Source organism: Python bivittatus, unplaced genomic scaffold, assembly GCF_059951505.1.
Source record: "Python bivittatus isolate LINGU-HERP-01145 unplaced genomic scaffold, Pbiv_v1 ctg000200_np1212, whole genome shotgun sequence".
Lineage (NCBI taxonomy): Eukaryota > Metazoa > Chordata > Lepidosauria > Squamata > Pythonidae > Python > Python bivittatus.
Genome location: NW_028277040.1, coordinates 8,531,443 through 8,550,426, shown reverse-complemented (window position 1 = coordinate 8,550,426; position 18,984 = coordinate 8,531,443). Strand labels below are relative to the sequence as shown.

The 18,984-nt window shown below is 35.8% G+C and overlaps 1 protein-coding gene across 2 annotated transcripts in view; it reads right to left on the bottom strand.

Moving 5' to 3' along the window:
- SATB2 (SATB homeobox 2) overlaps nucleotides 1-18,984 on the bottom strand; it is a 136,905-nt gene that overhangs the window by 71,461 nt on the left and 46,460 nt on the right. For both annotated transcript variants that reach the window (XM_088135673.1, XM_088135672.1), the window contains exons 4-5: nucleotides 9,655-9,781; nucleotides 8,860-8,983 (exon numbers count right to left, since the gene is read on the bottom strand). In XM_088135673.1, the coding sequence (XP_087991799.1) occupies nucleotides 8,860-8,983; nucleotides 9,655-9,781 (251 nt within the window). The remainder of the gene's footprint in view (nucleotides 1-8,859; nucleotides 8,984-9,654; nucleotides 9,782-18,984) is intronic.

The following is an 18,984-nucleotide window of genomic DNA, read 5'->3' as shown; positions in this document are numbered from 1 at the left end:
ATCACAACAATTTAGTTTATTGTTTCTTTAGCTCTCTACCCTGAAATCTTAACGGTATTCATTTTGATTCCAAAAATCAAAATACTGTAACATAATTGTTGCACATTTAGCCTGGGAATCAAACCTATCTAGAGTTAAAAATAAGAAAGACTGAGTCTTTATGCATAGCAGAGGAGACAAATGGAAAATGATCAGTTTATAATTAATGCTTATAACTGGTGGTAAAATATCCTATATCCTTTTTAAACTCTGCCAAATTTAAGATTTCCAAGTAATAACATAATGTAAGTTTTTCTGAAACTGTGGCATCACAGAATCATCCAAGCTTGTACAATAATATAGACATGGGAGGAAATGGAGTTGTGCTTGCCAACCCTGTTATTTATGGTGCGCACATAAACAGGATTCAGAGAAAAAGAGAGTAGGAGCGAAAAGGAGTCTGCTAAGAGGGAGACAGAAGATATAATCGCATTCCCTGAAAGGACAGTACATATTTGGAAGACCAGGCAAAAGATGCCCCTTATAAACGTTCTCCACTCCTGACTTAAATTATGCTTTACAAGATGGGACAAGCTCTAGCAAGTTGGATTCCATTTCCCACTTTCCCCTTCTTTATTCACATAAGAGGAGAGAGACAGTACTGATTTTCACTTTAGAACAAACTGTAATTCTGCCTTAAATGACAATGCATTATAATAAACCGGTACCAAACTTTGGGTTCATTATTCCAATTCGTTAATTTAACAAATCCAGGCCTGTGGTTCATATGACAAGAGGAACCAAAGTTAGTTTTAAAATGAAAACTCTCTCTCCCTTCTTTTGCTCCTCTGGCAAGCAAAGCAGACTAAAAGTGAAATAGGATTATGCAAGCCTACGTCTCATTGTTCATGGTCATCTGAACAATGTTCATAAAATCATCAAAAACTTGCTAATAACAGGTTTCGCACATCATGTTATTCATGTAAGTTTGTTTAGCAAGCTTACCAGCATAATTCATATATTAACACTAGATTATGAACTATAGCTTACAAATTACAATAACTGGGATCATTAATACTAAACCAAAAGCAGACAATATATGGTTTAGTGATGTGTGAAAACCTGACTGATCACTTTGGCAATAAGTATTTAAAAAAAAAAAAGTTTGGAAGATAAAGACTTTATCAGTTTCATAAATTTCACTCCTGAAGGATGTTCTTGATCATCCTTTCACACCTTCAACTAGAAATCTGCCTAAATGAAGTAAAGTGGAAAAGTGGGGCCTCCTATGGATTATTTGCTGACCAAAACAAGTATTTTATATTATTTTTTGGTAGACTATAATGACTATAATGGTTGACTACAAAATCCGTGTCATCACTATAATATCACTATCACTATCATTATCTCACTGATTTGCCATGTAGCTTTCTATACCCAGTTCTTTCCAATCTATTCCCCACTGTCAAGACTTAATCATTTCAGAGTGAGCTTGAAATACAAGATAACAATGATAACATAAATATTTGTTTGTATATGTTCCTCTTTTCCCAGATATAGCAGGGTGATGCATAGTTTTAGCATCAAAATGGGTATAACAGAGACAGTAACCAGTCCTTTCATTCCCATTTCCTTGATCTATGGCCCAGTGACTACAACCTGATTAACTTCCAAAGCAGGCAAAAAGAATTTGATTAATGAAGCATGGGTTTATAAGGTTCCTTGATATCATTTTATATTATTTAATTGAAGAGTAAAAATTTACTCATCTGCTTTCTATTTTATATGAGTGAAGCAATCATCACATCCAATTTAGCCATAGCAAACTAGAAAAAAGTTCTCTATCCCTCATGCCTTAATATAATTGTAGCAATGCTATTTAATAATTGTAATGGGGATTGAAAACTTGGACTTCATGCCCTGTACTTTTCCTATGTATACCTTTTTAATAAACTTTTAAAAAACGTTCAATACATATAGACAGAGGAGTGCATATGTTTACAAGCCTCTCAAATGTATATACATTTCTAGAAAAGTATAGAGTTCAGAACCTGATCCAGGTACATTCTTATTATGAACATGTATGTAGTGGGTGAAATTAAAACTTGTATGAATGGCTGGGAGTGGAATTAATTTTATGAATTATAAAACAGACCTATATAGATTTTCAGGCCATTCAAATAAAATTACAAATTTCCACAAAACATAGATAAACCATAATAAAGTCACTTGACGTAGGAAAGAAAAATATCTAGATTACCATATCAGTAATTTATAGAGTCCTTAGCTTAAAAGATATGTTTCATAATATCATTCTTCTGATAAATCATTTCCAGCCATTTTTCCCTTAACAAAAGCAACTAAATGTAGAATAGACCTAAGTGGATCAAATTAAATTAAACCATGTGATTACACTTCCTTTTTAATGGCACTCTGAATCAGTACCTGTAAGGAAAATGAAATGCATGCATTCAAACAAAAGGTAGAGAAAAAACTCCCTGCGATACCTCCTTTTATTCCTCTACAGAGGAATATTTGATGTATTGCAAGCACACTAATAAACAGCAGCATTTACTCTGCAGTTTCATTCCTAGGAGACAATTTTGTAATTTGTTGCTGTCAATAATATATTAATCACAAGGGGGTTGTAATGATTTTTCATATTTGGCACAATATTTTCTTAAAACTGATTTGGGAGAAGGGATTATGTTAAAAATAGTCAGGTGATAACAGGCAGCTTATCTAAAACATTCCAATTTTTGCATGATATAAGCTACAACAAAGAAATAAAATCACTAAACTAAAACAAAATAATCATTACTACTATTAAACAGCTATTATTCCACACACACCCATTGTGTGTGTGTGTGTGTGTGTGTGTATGCATGTAATAATAGCTGGTGTGTGTCTGTGTGTGTTTCTCTTCTTTTCTGATTAAGATTTATTAGAAAGAAGGTTAAAATAACAACACAAGAATTCTAGTGAGTACTCTTTCAAATGAGAAACCTATAGGTAGGCAAATTAAGGAGACACACTTTCTTCTTCTTGGCTCTTTCAATGTAAAAGGAACGAAGCTGGCATCTTTTATGAAGGTAGGGCAGTCTGCACCTATTGACTGTTTTAGAAATGGTTACTCGACTCCTTATCAGTCTGAGTATCAGCTCTCACTCAAAGGCCCAGCTTAGTCTAATAATTTGTTTCTCACAGTGGCTAACCAGATAGCTCTAGGGTATTCAAAAGCCAGAGATAATTCCTCTACCACTGGTATTTGTAAGATGGTAGACTGCCCTACCCCTGAAGTACCATTTGAGTCTCTAGACTAGAAACACTTGATAACCTGTCCTCCATGAATCTATCCAATCTATCCAATCCAGATTAGTGGACATCAGCACATCTTGTCATAATGAATTCCACAGGTTAATTATGCATTGTGTGAATTATTCTCTTTCTCCCTGCCATGCATGATTTTATACACCTTGGCCATGTCCCCATTCAGTTACTTTTTCCTAAGCTAAAGAGCCTTTTCTAATGAGGAAGGCATTCATGTCTCCTGATAATTTTAGTTGTCTTCCTTAGTCTTTTTTCCCTATATCTATATATCCTTTTTCAGATGAATTGACTAGAACCTATGCATATTTCATTTTTTTATAACTTTATTAAATTTTTAAACAAGAAAGATAAAAACTAACAACAACTAATATTTAAGATAAAGCAAGAAAAGAAAATACAGAAAAAGAGAGAGAACAAAGCCAAAAATGCAGAAAGAAAAAAAAGAAAAAAGACCTATAAGGAAATGACTTCCGATTTTCTTTTACAACAGTTATAGATATATATTTCAATTGAACTCTTACTCTAAGTTATGTTTTTCTTTTTCAATACCTGCCATTGGGCCCTATGGAAAATATTTAAGAACTAGTATAACAGTGCTAGTACCCTGAATGTTTAAGATACCAGATTCAAAAGAAGTACAACATTAAAATAATTCAGATATCATTGATTGCATGCATTTGCGAAAAAGATTGTTATGTCCTGACTTGCTTCTTTTCTTCCTCTTATTCTTCCCTGCTGATAAAAGTATATCATATTCTCACCTTTATTGACCCATAATGCCTTGTGTTTGACAAATTGAAACAAACTGAGAGGAGATATGTACCATTTTTACTGGGAACATGTTGATACTACTGCTTTGGTATGCAGTTTTATAAAGCTTTATTTAAAAAAAGAATGGACACTGTCAGAGGATATCAGATACAGGTAGTGTTCGCTTAACAACGATAATTGGGACTGGCAACTCTGTCACTAAGCAATGTGGTCATAAAGTGTGATATCATGTGACCATACCAACTTACAACAGCAGTTGCAGCAGTTCCAGTTGCCATCATTAAGCAAATCCCACACAGCTGTTAGGCACAATGTCACATGATCACCATCTGCAACCTCCTGCCAGCTTCTCCACTGGTTTTGCTTGTCAGAAGCTGGCAGTGAAAGTTGCAAATGGTGATCATGCAACTGCAGGACGCTGCAACAATCATAATTGCAAACCAGTTGCCAAGCGCCTGAATCATGATCACATGACCGCGGGTACATTGTGACCGCAGCAACTACAAGGATCAGTCATAAGTCTCCTTGTTCAGCACCGTCATAACTTTGAACAGTCACTGAATGAGTGGTCATTAAACGAGGACTACCTGTAACTATATTCTGCTCGCTCTTCATTTGAGACTGTAGAGGTTCAGCATAATTCTGAAGTGCATGATTACAGTTAAAGAATATACTAAGTTTGAAAAAAGGAAACATGAAACTATCATAATATATTCAGTAAAAAGTCAGGATTGTACTAAAATGCCATATTTATGTAAGAATACAGATATGCCTAATATCTGAAACTCTTCAGGATATCACAATAAATCAAAATGTTGTAATACCAAGCTCAGAGTTCAGGATAAGCAAATTAATGTAAGATATTATTTTGCATTGTATCTATTCATATATCTCAAAATTCATATTGGAGCAAAACAGAAAAAAACAAATTATTTTAAGAATACTTGTAAGTTCCACATGTAGCAAAATGGCATCTTTTAATATTATGTAACAAAATCCCAATCATGAAGTATGCTTATCAGAGGCATCCTTTTAGAAGTATAGCACATAGGTGTGCTTTGCACACAGACACAAAAATCCAACAGGTATGTCCTACATGGCTGCCAGTTTTGCCTCCTGGACTGCTATCTTCACCCTGCTGTGCAGCACTCCACTAGGTCTTCATCCACTTCATTTCAGCTAGCCAGCACTATCTCTGGGGAACCACTAAAAACAGAAGCTAACCAGTACCTGGACCCCTCCCATATTCTTCCCTTGCTACTGTTCCAGTGTGAATGAATATAGCTGACCCTCAGGGCAAGAAAACAATGGTGGAATGGCAGCAAGATGCCATGGCATTTCATTTCAGCAGGAGAGGGAAATCCCAAGAACGAGGATGAGGAGAACCTTCCCACCAGTGGTGAAGTGCACACCAGCAGATACAGAGGAAACACAGAAAATCTACCTTTGCCTCTGAACTGCAGCCATGAAACTTACGCCTTTTGATAAGATGTGATAGTCAGAAAAGGTGCTACCAGCCTCTTTCTGATTTTTTCCCATCTATTTTTTCCCAGTACTGTTAATACTGACATGCAATGACTTTCTAGTTTAGACAGGACTGCTCCTCTTCCCTACATATACAATAGATGCTAGGATTAAACAGTGAGTCTTTTGCATTTAAAGCATGAATTTAATCACAGAATTACAGCCTTTCCTTGAAGGCCTGGCTCTTTTTTCTGCTGAGGGAAGAACAAGTTCAATCATATATTAAAACCCTTTTTTTCAGCTATGGTGTGCCTCAAAGAACATTAAGTTCTATAAAGAACTGATAATAGAGAATAGCTATTATTATCTATATGATAGAGATCTTGTAAAAAAGAAAAAAGAGAACTTTATGCTATATAACAAGTGAATGGTTATAAATATAGTTTTAACTGATGATTATACATCTAAAGCTGTTAACTGATGAGTAACATTCACTCTGTCCAAGGCATTTTTGAAGGTATTTTTGACTATGTTAAAAAACTGACATTGAAAAGAAAAACATATGATTCAGAAAGTTTTGGTAAAAAAAAGTAGAAAAATAAAAAAATGTTCATGCAATCAAATATGAAGTTTTATTAATTGATAAAGCAAAAAACTTCCTTGGTTCAAGTGTTTCAGTAATATGTTCTTCAAATATTTTGTTGCTGGAGCAGTGTTGTTTGATAACCTTAATGAAGATAACAAGGAAGTACAAAGTTCATATGAGACTTAAAAAGCAATCTCCAGATAAAATATTAAGTTTCATATCATTAAAAATTCCAATTTTAACTGTTAACCTTTCAGAAACTTACTTCACTATGCTAAAGATAAACTTTTCTTTTTGGCAGGTAAAGTTATTTTAATACCAATTTTAGGGAAGAATAAAAACAATAAAATAAAAAACCCAATAAATTTATATTGTTCAAGCATCCCATTACAACTTTAAGAAACCTATATTTTACTTCTTGTATTATAATTTAAAAATTAAGAACAAAAAGATAATTTTGAAAATGGTAGCCTAAGATGTAGCTGCCAAAAAAAAAAAAAAGACACAATCTGTCCTAGAAATAATTCAGAGAGAGGAACTGGAGATAAAACTGTCAATAATGCTTTTATATAATTTTTTGTGACTACACCTAGAATACCACATCACGTTTTGATCAGTCACAGCCCCTGTAATTACTATACAAGGATATTGTACATTTAGTAAAGGTAAAAAAAAGAGCAACTGAAATTAGTAGGTTAGAGCTGTGCTCTTATGATGGGGACAATGTTTAGGGCTTCTTTGTTTTTTGTTTTTTTAGAGCAGTGTTTTCCAACCTAAGCCACTTTCATATGCGTGAATCAATTCCCAGAATTTTCAATAATGGTCAAACTAATACAGACATTCTGGGAGTTGAAGTCCACAGATCTGGAAGCTAACTGAATTGAAACTATGGTTTAGAGCGAAGGCAGATAAGAGGAGACAATATAGGTACATAAAACCATGCAAAGTATAGAAAGTGTGGACAAGAAGAAGTTCCTTTTGTGTTGGAATTTTGGGTCATCCAATGAAATGAAAACTGGGGGTGGGCAATAAAAAGAACTTTTTACTCAACACATACTTAAATTACAAAATTTGCTACTTTCTGGTGTGGTGATGTATACCAATTTATACAGCTTCAGGAGGAGACTAGATAAATTAATGAAAGACCTGATATCTTGATGCTTGATGCTGCTAATCTTCATGATTGTATATTAGTTCCTGATTATCAGCTGCCAGAGTGTTAACAGTGGGAGATGGCTATTGCCTGCTGTCTATACTTATAGGCTGTCCAAATGTCCCCAGTTGAACATTGTGTCATCTAGAATGCTAGACTAGGAGAACTCTTGGCAGGATTCTACAAAGTTCTTATATTTTTATCTACTGCTGCTGCCAACACTATAGGGATGAATAGCTTAAATCAGTGCTACTCATATGTTTTATGTAACACAATCTGTATTTTATTTTTTGTTTGTTTTTCATGTTTGTATGAGTGTGTCTGTTTTAATATGAGTTTCTGTGTATATATGGGCCATACACAAATTAAGTAAATAAATATAAATAAATAAATATGCACTTGTACTGAATATAATGTAAACAGAAAGGGAGCCTGTCTCTAGGATATGATGTGCTTTGATCCAATGAGAGGAAAAAGGCCCTAGAAACAGAGAAAAATAAACACGTTATCTATTCTGAAACACTCCCAGGCCCGCTATTTGAGAAGAACCAGCCTACGCAATCCTAAAACGTTTAATCATAGGCTTCTGCAAAGTATTTGAAAGAAATATTTTGAAACATGCATTAGTGTGAATGAAGCATTTCTCTCAAAATTGTTAAAGAAGTTGTGTCTTTTGCATGAATCACACAACTCCTTGGAAAGATTTTCCAGTCATCTCATATGCATGTGCATGCATAGTCATTTCACTTTATAGTGGGTCCTCTGGAAATGTTGTTTGTGCACACGCAGATAACTGAGAACAGCTTTTGAAGCATGAGCCTTGCAAATTTGACGAGAGGTGCTTCATTCATACTAATGTGCATTGTGAAGCATCTCTTTCAAATGGTCCTATTCAACAATATCTCCACTGTATTCTTCTCTTTGACTTTCATCGTTCTAAAGAAAACATCAAAAAGCTTATAAGAACAGTCCTCAAAAATTATGCACAATATTCAGTAAGACAGATTTTTTTATAAAAAAAAGAAATCTCAACATACCTTATTTGCTAATCCTTAAAACGCTGACACATGTACTTTTTTATCATTAAAACAGTAGTGTTTTGTGTATCAGCTTGCTAAATCAAGACATAAGAGCAAAAATATATCTGTGATTGCATTTTGATTTGTAAAAGTGTAGCAGTACTAACTTGTACGTTTTATTCATTTTTGGATACTTGGAAGATACGGGCTTTTGTTTTTTAAGAAGTTTTGGCCTGTGTCTTGGAATATGCTGAATATTAATAGTTTTACCTAATAGAGGCATATGCCTCCAAACTGACCATGTAATAACACAGAGAAAGAAAGGTAAAATGCAGAATAGGCATCACAAACAAACACAGGATGGTGTCCCCCCAAATTTTTTCAGCTTGTTGTCTTGTTACTTTTCTACCACAGTTGTCTATGGACTTGCACTCATTGGAAAAATGTAATTGCAGGGATTCTTTCTTAAGTACTCAACATTTTTCTACATTCATTCTTACATACTATATTGCAATTTTATGGGATGTAGTTCCTTTGCCACCAACAGAGGCACTGACCTGGGAGAGAGGGCATTCTTTGGCTAACGTGCTCTGATTCATCTCTTTGAGCAACTCCTTTAAGGCATTGCGGACTGTGGCATGGTTCCACTGCTCTGCTGGCAAATCTTCTAGCTTCGAACAACTGCAAATACAGAACAGGAGAACAGACAGATGGAAAGTGTTGCCAGCAAATATAACTGCTCTTTACATGCAAGAGCTACAGCGCTCTGTAAAGCCAAACACAACTAAGAATAGGACATTCATATTTTATATATCACTCTTCTTTTCTACAGTGTAGTCATTTCTTCCATCTGCAATCCGGAACCTAGGAAGATTTCAGCATAAGTAACTGAATATAGGACTGCAGCCTAACCTGAGCAAATACTTACGTCGCCTATCACTGGCTGAATAAATTCTCCACCATTGTACCTTAGCAGATGGCAACATAAGAACAAGAGCCTTCAAGTCCAAAACTTAGTTCTGAATTTCTGGTTAAATTCTAGAAACCTTTAAAAAATGTTTATTTCTCAGGCATAATGTGCTAGATATTTAATCAGGTCTTACAGAATTATTGAATGAGTACCCATGGAAAATTCTCTTTTAAAGACTGACTACATTAGTCTGTACTCTAATATCTAGTTACAATATCACCCAACAAGAGCTGCCAGTTGCAATTCCTTCTAATATTGTGCTTTCCATTTCAAAATGACCTCAGAAATTAATGAAGATAGCATGTGTTAATCTCAGTAGTAATGGTGTGATTGACAGAGCAACTCAGGGAATAGAGAAGGGCAGATGTTCAGAAGTGCCCACCTTTGTAATTGAATTTTCAGTGTCACAACATGATAGACATCTTGCAACATGTCAGCTACTGTTGCATCAGGTGCATCTGTCATATAAGTTAGTGGAAGTGGATTCCATTTCCCAAGTTTGATTATTCCTGCAAACAAACAAAAAATGAAATAATCATATACATACATTTATATCTATATCTATATCTGTATCTATGAAGTGTCCAATTATTTTATATTTATTACAGTAGCAAAATGTTCTCTTGAAAATTTGTTGTAAGTATGGAGAATCTAAAGTTGGGCAGCTTGCAAACCTAATTTTACAACCTGAAAAACCCTTTAAAGATATAATTTTGGTTTTGAATTAAAAAGGACCTAAAAAGTACCACTGGCTCTTTACACTTAATATAATGTACTACATTGATTGACAGTGGCTTTCTGAGCTATTTGAGAATAACACTGGAATTCAGTTTAATGCATGTGATTGTATATGAAATGCTTCCGATTTAAATTCCAAAAAAGCATGCCAGTGTTCTAGGACAAACATAGCACCTGTTTGTAAGACAGGTGTGATGTTTGTGCTGTCATTCATTCTGAAGCATCTTTATGGAAACAAGTCCAAAGTGTTGCATAGCCCTACATAACATAATCCTTTAGAACAGGTTACTAGGCATTTGCTGGACCAGAACTGTTATGGAAAGGCTGCTAAAGAGAAGTATTTATTGCTTGACACAGAATGCCTAAAACATATCACAAAGGGAACAGAAATGTTAAAATCTTGCCATTGTTTCAGTATTAAGAATTCACAATCTGGTGCTAAACATGCTGCAGTATAAATAGAGCCTATACTCTTATCACGCATTGTAACATACAAAGCTCATTCGCTGTACTCTATGTCTTCAGAGTTGGCTCTTTATGCTGTATTCCCCTTGCCAACAGAAAGGTTGCTTCTCTTAAATGGGATAATTTCTAGGGGTTATGTAAATACAGGTCAAGAAACCATCAGACCTGCTTTTGATATTTATTTGGGAGTAAAAAAAAAAAACTGGTGCAAGGTATTTCACAAAGATATTTCATAAGAATGAATTATTCTGTTTAAATGAAACATAACTGTCAATATTTTCATAAATGACACTGATAAATATATTACTGGGTCCATCAATTCTTTGCTGCCATCTAGGGTTCATCTGTATTTTTGCAGCCCAGATCCAATAGTTCTAATATGAGTTGAGAAAGGTCTGCCATGCTAATCATAAAAATACACATGAAGATGTACATGTGGCATGTCATGTACTACCAGAGATCCAGATTACACATTATCAGATAGTTATTTACAACTGCAATAAGTTCTGTGTAAATAAGGCCTTTGTAAGTCTGTCAGGATAAGAAGAAGTATGCATGTACAACTCAGTTCAGTATATCTTCAGGGTGTATTGTGTAAAGTGGTAGAAGAAGAACATAAGTTGCTACATGATAGAATCATTATTAGTGTACAAAACTAAATTAATCACTGTGAAGAACCTATTCATATATTGGGTAGAAATGTAATATTTTCATATTGGGTGGGTGGAGATGTAACATTTACTATAAATGATGAAATATGAAAAAGAAGAAATGGATAACAAGGACACTGAATCTTCTCTCCAGTCAAACCTAGGCTGTACTCAAGCAGTTCTCAAGGGTAAAATGTAGTCGTATAGTTCAGTGTGGTCTGCGAACTCAGTGTGACTGGTTTGTGGTTCAGTATGTCTGGTTAACATAGGCACTGGGCTAATTCAGTAAATCATATTTCAGTTAACTATGGCTTAGTCTGATGGATTAACACAACTACTATAAATTAAGTCACCTTAAGCACAGCCGACACTTAACATCAGGTCAGGAGGAGGTTGAAATTTCCACTTTAAAAATCAACAGCAGCCATATTGGTCATTAGATCTACCCACAGAAGCTAGTGGGACCTTAAATAGTTCAACAGAAATTTTAGAAAATTGCCTCAAGCTTTCAAATATCTAGAATGTTTCATCAGGCAAGGTAGTTAGAGGAACAAAAGAACAGGAGGCAAAAATATGGTGGATCATGGAGCCGTGTCTACCAAGTTACACTGAGAATGAATGAAAAATCTTGAGACAAACAAATTGGATTTTATAAAGCACAGTTTTTAAAACTTTTTCAAGCCACAAAACATGTTAAAAAAATTCGTGGGATCCCGAATCAACAGGCAAAGCCCTAGTGATAGAAAATTGGCTGTGTTCAGGTTGACTTTTTTTTTCCCCCTTAGTCTCTCACAGAACACCCTCAAATTTTCAAACAGAGTTTGAAAAACCCTATTATAAAGAACAGGTTAGTGTTAGACTACAATTGTGTTACTACCACTGTTTTCTCTACTTTCTTAAAAATAAAGAAATTGTCCTGGCAAACAGTCCAGAAACACAGGTGTTACCATAACGCTCAGTGCTTTTGCACATAAACACCTGCTGCAAGTCCTTTTTGTTACAGTGCTGCAGACATGCTTTTTTTTTTTAGCGTTATTAGTTATGGATGAACACTTCTTAGCTCGCTTTGATTTTCAGTTTTGTCTAGCTCCAATATCCTGCTATTTTGAAAATAATTATACCAGGAGAAAGACACTATATTCTATCTTAAGAAAATTCATGCAGAGCATATTCAAAGTAAAAACTGATGTGTGAAATATCAGGTCATCACTCTTCTGGTTTGCCTACTGTCCCCAAACTTAACATCTCACCTTCCTGGATATTGCTTGCAAAATTGTACTATAGATATGCTTCATATAATGCTTTAAGGAATTTTTGCTTAATGTAGAAAGAAGAAAATAAAAGTATTGATTCCTCTTAGGGCACAGCCAGATACTCACATTGAAGTGCAACCCACTAATTCCTGACCTGGCAGAAAAATATGATGGCATAGAATTTGCTTCTCCAACAACCTCTCAATAACAAGTTTGTCAGGTGGTGCTGTCCTTACAGCTATAATGCAGGAGAAGTTAAGGAATATGATTTGTGCATTTCCATCTGTAATGGGTAGAAGGAAGAGCTGCTACCAAGACAATGGTCAGATAAAGGAAACTTGAGTCCAGGACAGAACTGTAATCTGAGAAAGCATCTCAGACAAGACCGTCCTTAGATCTCACAAAGATAAAGGGAGAGGGGGAAAAGTACATTCAGACTTGCAAGATTCTGTTACTATAAACTTATAATAAAAGTAGCTTTAGACTGCATAAATTTGGTTTCCTAGTCTGGTCTAACTCAAAGGGCTGACACCTTCCCACAAAGCTACACCTGCCAGCAGGAAAACCTAACCTAAATCACTCTCATTGACTTATGGTAAGTTGGTGCTGGGCAAGTGTAAACAGGAGTTTGAAACAGCAAGTTTTGCCATCTGTCAACTTGCCAATTGTGACTTGTCAAATCAGGCTATTACTGAAGACAGGTTCAGTGTTCAAAAGAGTGTTAAACTCATGTCCAGAAATAGTCAGGCTGACAGGTTGAAAGCAGCATAAAGGGGCATCGGGTAAAGTGGAAAAGGCTCCCTCCAGCTTCACTTTGTGCCCTTCCTCTGTGTCTCACCAGTCAGAAATGTAGACATGGGGTGCTATCAGTCTTTCTTAACAAGCTGGCTGGAAATAGGCACCTCAGGCATTCATGTAGACAAAAGTTTCTGACAGGTAGAATTATTGTAGAAAATCTAATGAAGCCATTACATATGAAAGAATTGCAGTGACTGCTACAACCGCCTGTCTCCAATCATTTCTGCCCGCCTGGTAGGTTCAGGCAGAGTGAGTGTACTCCACTTTTACTCAATTAAATGTTGCCATCTTGTGGGACCGAGGAAGCATGCCTTCTCTGTGCCCCGGCCCACTGGAATAGCATCACCCCAGAGGTACAGATGGCGCCTACTCTCCAGGGGTTGCGGAAGGCCCCAGCTGGGGTTAAGGTGTTTGTGGAGCCCCTGTTGTGTTTTTGCACTGTTATAATTGTTTTCTTGTCCAGGCTGTTTTGTTGGTATGTTTTGTTTTAATTGTATATTTGATAATGTTGTAAGTTCCACAGTCCTTTATAGTGGGCAGCTATAAATAAATAAATCTAAATAATAATAATAATAATTCTCAGTCACAAGCCCTATTTATAGTTATAAATGTCTGCAATTCTTTCTCCTGCTGAAGCAATATATGGTTTGAAAGCACCAATTTTGGAATGTGAGGGACAATTTCCAGTTGCTTCTTGTTTGGTGAAGGATAACTTTGTGAGAAGTAGCTCCTGCAGGCATGAAATGAAGCGGGAGGAAGAGATTGAGAATAAGCATGTTCCGTCCTCAACTAGCATTGCAAAGAAATGGCAATGCTGACAGTGAGTGACTAGGGCCAGTCTGGCCAGCCACAACCAGGCAAAATGGCACCATGCCTACACCAGAGTAATAAAAACTATAAAAGATATGTATATGTGAAGTCCCTTTTTGGCACAAGCAGGTGAAACCTCCATCTTTCCCCATCCATACCTCAACTGAATACAGCATTCCTAAAACCACATATCTTATGTACTCAGCCTGTCATGATACTGTGATTTTTGTCCCAACTTGCAGGCAGAAGCAATCACAAATCCACATTTTACAACTACAATTAAGCAGAGAACATTTGTGACTTTTGTACATAGCAAAACCATCTCACATGGCTCACATTATCCCAAAATAAGCTAGTTTTGTTTTCATTTTCATTTCAAAAGAAGTGGGGTATCAGATAGAAGGACAATCAAAACAACAAGTCCTAATGCAAATAGTCCTGAACAAAAAGGGTTCTTGTATTTTGCACATATATGTCAATGTGTGTAGATAAACTATGCTTATATTTAGAGAAACATGCATCAGAAATACAATTTTTTCTGCAAAAATTTTTTTTAAAGGATCTCTCAACTTGGGACAAGAATGGAATGAACCAGACTTAATTAATGGAAAACTAAGAAACTGAGAAAAGCCAAATTTGACAGATGCACCTAACAGATGTACCTGAGAAGCAAAACACTACCCTGGTTTACCAATTTAAAAATCAAAGGAAACTATGGCTAACATACTCTTGGAAATGGAAGAGAGGGTACATGAATTTATAGATACAGTATATGACATTGGCTGACACTGCATTAGAACTAAGTCACAGAGAAATTAAGTGAAAAGTATACATGTCATTGTCCTCAAGACAAACCTACAAACAAATCAGGAAGCCACAGTACAGAACATGAAGAAACAGACTGGCTCTAGGTTGGCAAAGGAGTGAGACAAGGCTGTATGCTCTCCCCTTATCTATTCAACCTATATGCTGAATATATATGAATGGAAGCTGGATTGGAAGATGAGTGTGGTTTTAAAACTGGAGGAAGAAACATCAGTAACTTGCACTATGCTGATGACAATAATAGCCAAAAATGCAAAGGATCTGTAAGGTCTGCTAATAAAAGTCAAGGAGCAGAGTGAAAAAAAAATGGAACTAAAATTAAAGAAAAGCAAACTAATGACAACTAGTACAACAACCAGCCTTAAAATTGATATTGAAATGGTGGATAGCTTCTGCCTTTTAGGATCAATCATCAATATAAAGGAACAAGCAGTCAAGAAATATGCTGCAGATTAGCACTTGGTAAAGCAGCCATGAAAGTCTTGGAAGAGTTATTCAGACACCATGATGTAATAGTGCAAGTAGTGGTATTCCTCATTCTATGGAAATGAAAGCTGGACTTTGAAGAAGCAGATTAGGGAAAGTATTGACACTTTCAAAATTTGGTGTTGGAGAAGACTCATGAAAATACCATGGACAGCAAAGAAAACCAACAAATGGATCATCAAACAAATCAACCCAAAGTTCTCACTTGAGCCACAAATGACCAAGCTCAAATAATCCTACTTTGGACACAGAGAACTAAGACCTAGTTGTCTAGAGAAAGCTCCAGTGCTGGGAAAGGTAAAAGGAAGGAGAATAATCAGCAGGAAGGTCGATGGAATCAGTGTGGTGATGGATGCACCACTGGAGGACGTGAAAGCCCAGATAAGGGACCAATCGTCATGGAGAAAATCTATCTATATAGCTGCTAAGAGTTGACACCAACGTGATGGCACATAATCAATCAATACAAACCTTCATTCAAAAAAGCATCAAGGCTATCTGTCCAAAGGCTACAGCTAAAAGCATGAAAATTTGCTCAAGCACAGAATTCATTTTGTATATACTCAATCCTCTTGTCTGCTTTTGTTTCCTGCTTTGAGAAAATGCTGCATTGACAGAAATTAGTTTCCTCCTGAAGAATATTTCCAGTCCAAGAAATAAATATTCTGACTGAAATATAATTTGAACTCGCTGATTTTCCCCTCAATCTTGGGCCTGAATGAGTTATCAAGAAGCAAGACACAGAATGATATTTAGCTATGAAAGTTTTGATAATTCTACAATTTATCACCCAATAAAAATTATTTATAGAATCCATCACAAATCATTTCACCTGAAAACATTATTCACCTCAGCATTTGAAAGGCCATAATGGTGCAGCTGAACAAGTTCTTACCATTGTTCTATTATGAGTTTTATTACTGTACTTCATTTATTTTATAATATTTTATAGTATTCAAGTGTATTTTTATTTCTATAGGCAGCTTGTAGATGCAATATATCACAGGTAGTTTTATATCAATACCTCAAATAAACTTCACAATAAATCATCAATCACAATAATTATCAAAATTAACAGGTTGCTAAATGGCTATTCAGCTTTGGGAAAACTAAGTCTTAACAAGAAACAAACACCTACATATAGCTCCCACATTGTTATATTCTATTATGGAGGACAGTACTCTAATAAAACATGCAAAACTATTACTTTCACTGATGAAAATGGAAGCCAGAAAACATTACATAATCTCTAGAATTGTGAATTTTGTTTTCACAAAAACAAAGATGTAAAAGTAATTTACAAAAAAAGGATAGCTTTTTAAAATGTGAAAATTCAATTAATAAAAAGCTTAAGATTTCAATGTTTTCATATCCATTTTCCTTACTGCCTTCTATTAACTAAATACAAAAGAACTTATTTAAATATACCAAAAGATTGCCTTGTAATTTTATATTATATAAAATGTAAGTTTTGCATTTTGTAGCATGAAGATTAGTCTTATGTAATAGATGCTGTTTCACATTTGGGAAATATTATGCCAAAGCCTGAACTTAGATTAGATTAGTTTAATATAAGCATTAAAGAACTAAGCAGAATTAATAAAAAGTCTATGAAGAAAACACAATTAAATAAAATTTTCTGGTTGATTATTTTAGAAGCAGTTATTTAATTTCAAAGCCTTTTTTCTTAAAAAAAAAAAAAAAAAAAACAGCCACAATATTGGCCTAGATATAAAGGCAGTGGAACTGATATTTCATATATTGAGACTTCTTTAGACTTTTAAACAAAATACCAAAGAAACTTCTTCCTTTTTCCTCTTTTTAATAATAAACAGAATTGCCTTCATATGTTGGCTTTCCAAGAGACTGATATTTTTCAGTAAAAACATGCTTTGAAATTAAATTATTATTTTTATATATATAGCATGTCTCAAAAGAAAGCATTGCCAAAACCTGGATCTGAAACAGAAAGAGGCAAGCCTGGTAAATGAGTTTCAAGAAGAGTTGAGAGGGATAATAAACTAGTTCATTATGAACCAACCTTCAACTTTCCTGTTTTGATTAATCACTATCTAATGAATGAAGGGCAAGGAAGTCTAATTTACCGAATTTATATTTTTATGTCTCCTTGACATGGGCAGACTTGCAAATAATCCCTTTAATTTATGCCCATATGTAGAACCAATGTAACTGGGTGGAACTCAGTGCTAGCTATGGATGGAGAAGTACTTGACCCAATAAGCAAACTTTACCCTGCTAACACAAGCTGTTGTGCTCAGCCTTACTGGAACTCACAGTATAATAAATGTTTAAATCCAGACTACAGAAAACATCTAGCTTGCTGTCCTTTTATAGTAGTCCACAAATTGTGTTGATATCAATTTTGGGTATATTGGATTGTTCCTGCAGGGAAACCTCCAGGCATTTTATAGCTAGTATTACCCAGGAGTGTGCAGAATGAATTAAGTGTTCAACTACTAAAAATTGAGAACTCAAAACTGCATGTTCAAGCACCCTGTTCTCAAAACAGAACACTTGTGTTGTGAGAGTTTGCTCTGGAAGAAATCACAACTGTTTCCAGCAGCTGCATTTTAAGTGTTCCATGCTGTTCCAGGTATCTGTTGCTATTGGCTGAGGCTGAGTGGAGGTTGGGGAACAGGAGGAGTAGAGCTCATAAGCAAAACCCAGAGCTAAGAGTAGAGCTGTTCTGGACCTAACTACTTTTTGTGAAAGACAAAAAAGGACTGCTGCAAGGAATCTGAAACTGGGTTGGACTCATCATTCTTCTATTGGATATGCTGCTTTGGCGAGTTTGGCTTGGTTTTAAAGGAATGAAGTAGGATGGCTGTTTAGAGCAAAGAGAAAGGGGCAATTCCCCCTACCACTGCCTCTTGCTTTGCAGATCAGCCGTGTTAAATTTAAAAGGACATTTTCTTCTCCCTCACTGCAAAAGCCCATGCTCCAACAAGGAGCCTCAGTTCAGTAGTGTAGATTGGTTTGCTCCTTCCAGGTGGCAAGGACAAAACAGGATTACACAAACTGTACCACATCCAGAAATTATCCAGTGGGCATTTTGGGAGGAGCAATTAAACCAGCAGTAAGGTTGAAGCAGGTTGCTTATGCTGCACCAAACCTCCTTTAACCTGCAACCAGTAAGGCTGTTGTTGTTGTTTAGTCGTTAAGTCGTGTCCGACTCTTCGTGACCCCATGAACCATATTGCGCCAGGCCTTCCTGTCCTTCACTGCCTCCCTGAGTTTGCTCAGTTTCATGCTCATTGCTTCAGTGATGCTATCTAACCATCTCATCCTCTGCCGTCCTCTTCTCCTTTTGCCTTCAATCTTTCCCAGCATCAGGGTCTTCTCCAAAGAGATCTCTCTTCACATTAGGTGACCAAAGTATCTGAGCTTGAGCTTCATTATCGATCCTTCCAATGAGCAATCAGGGTTGATTTCCTTTAAGATTGACTGGTTTGACCTCCTAGCAGTCCAGGGGACTCTCAAGAGTCTTCTCCAGCACCACAATTCAAAGGCATCAATTCTTCGGTGCTCCGCCTTCTTTATGGTCCAGCTCTCACAGCCATACATTACTACTGGAAAAACCATAGCTTTGACTATGCGGATCTTTGTCGGCAAGGTGACGTCTCTGCTTTTTAATATGCTATCTAGGCTTGCCATGGCTTTCCTCCC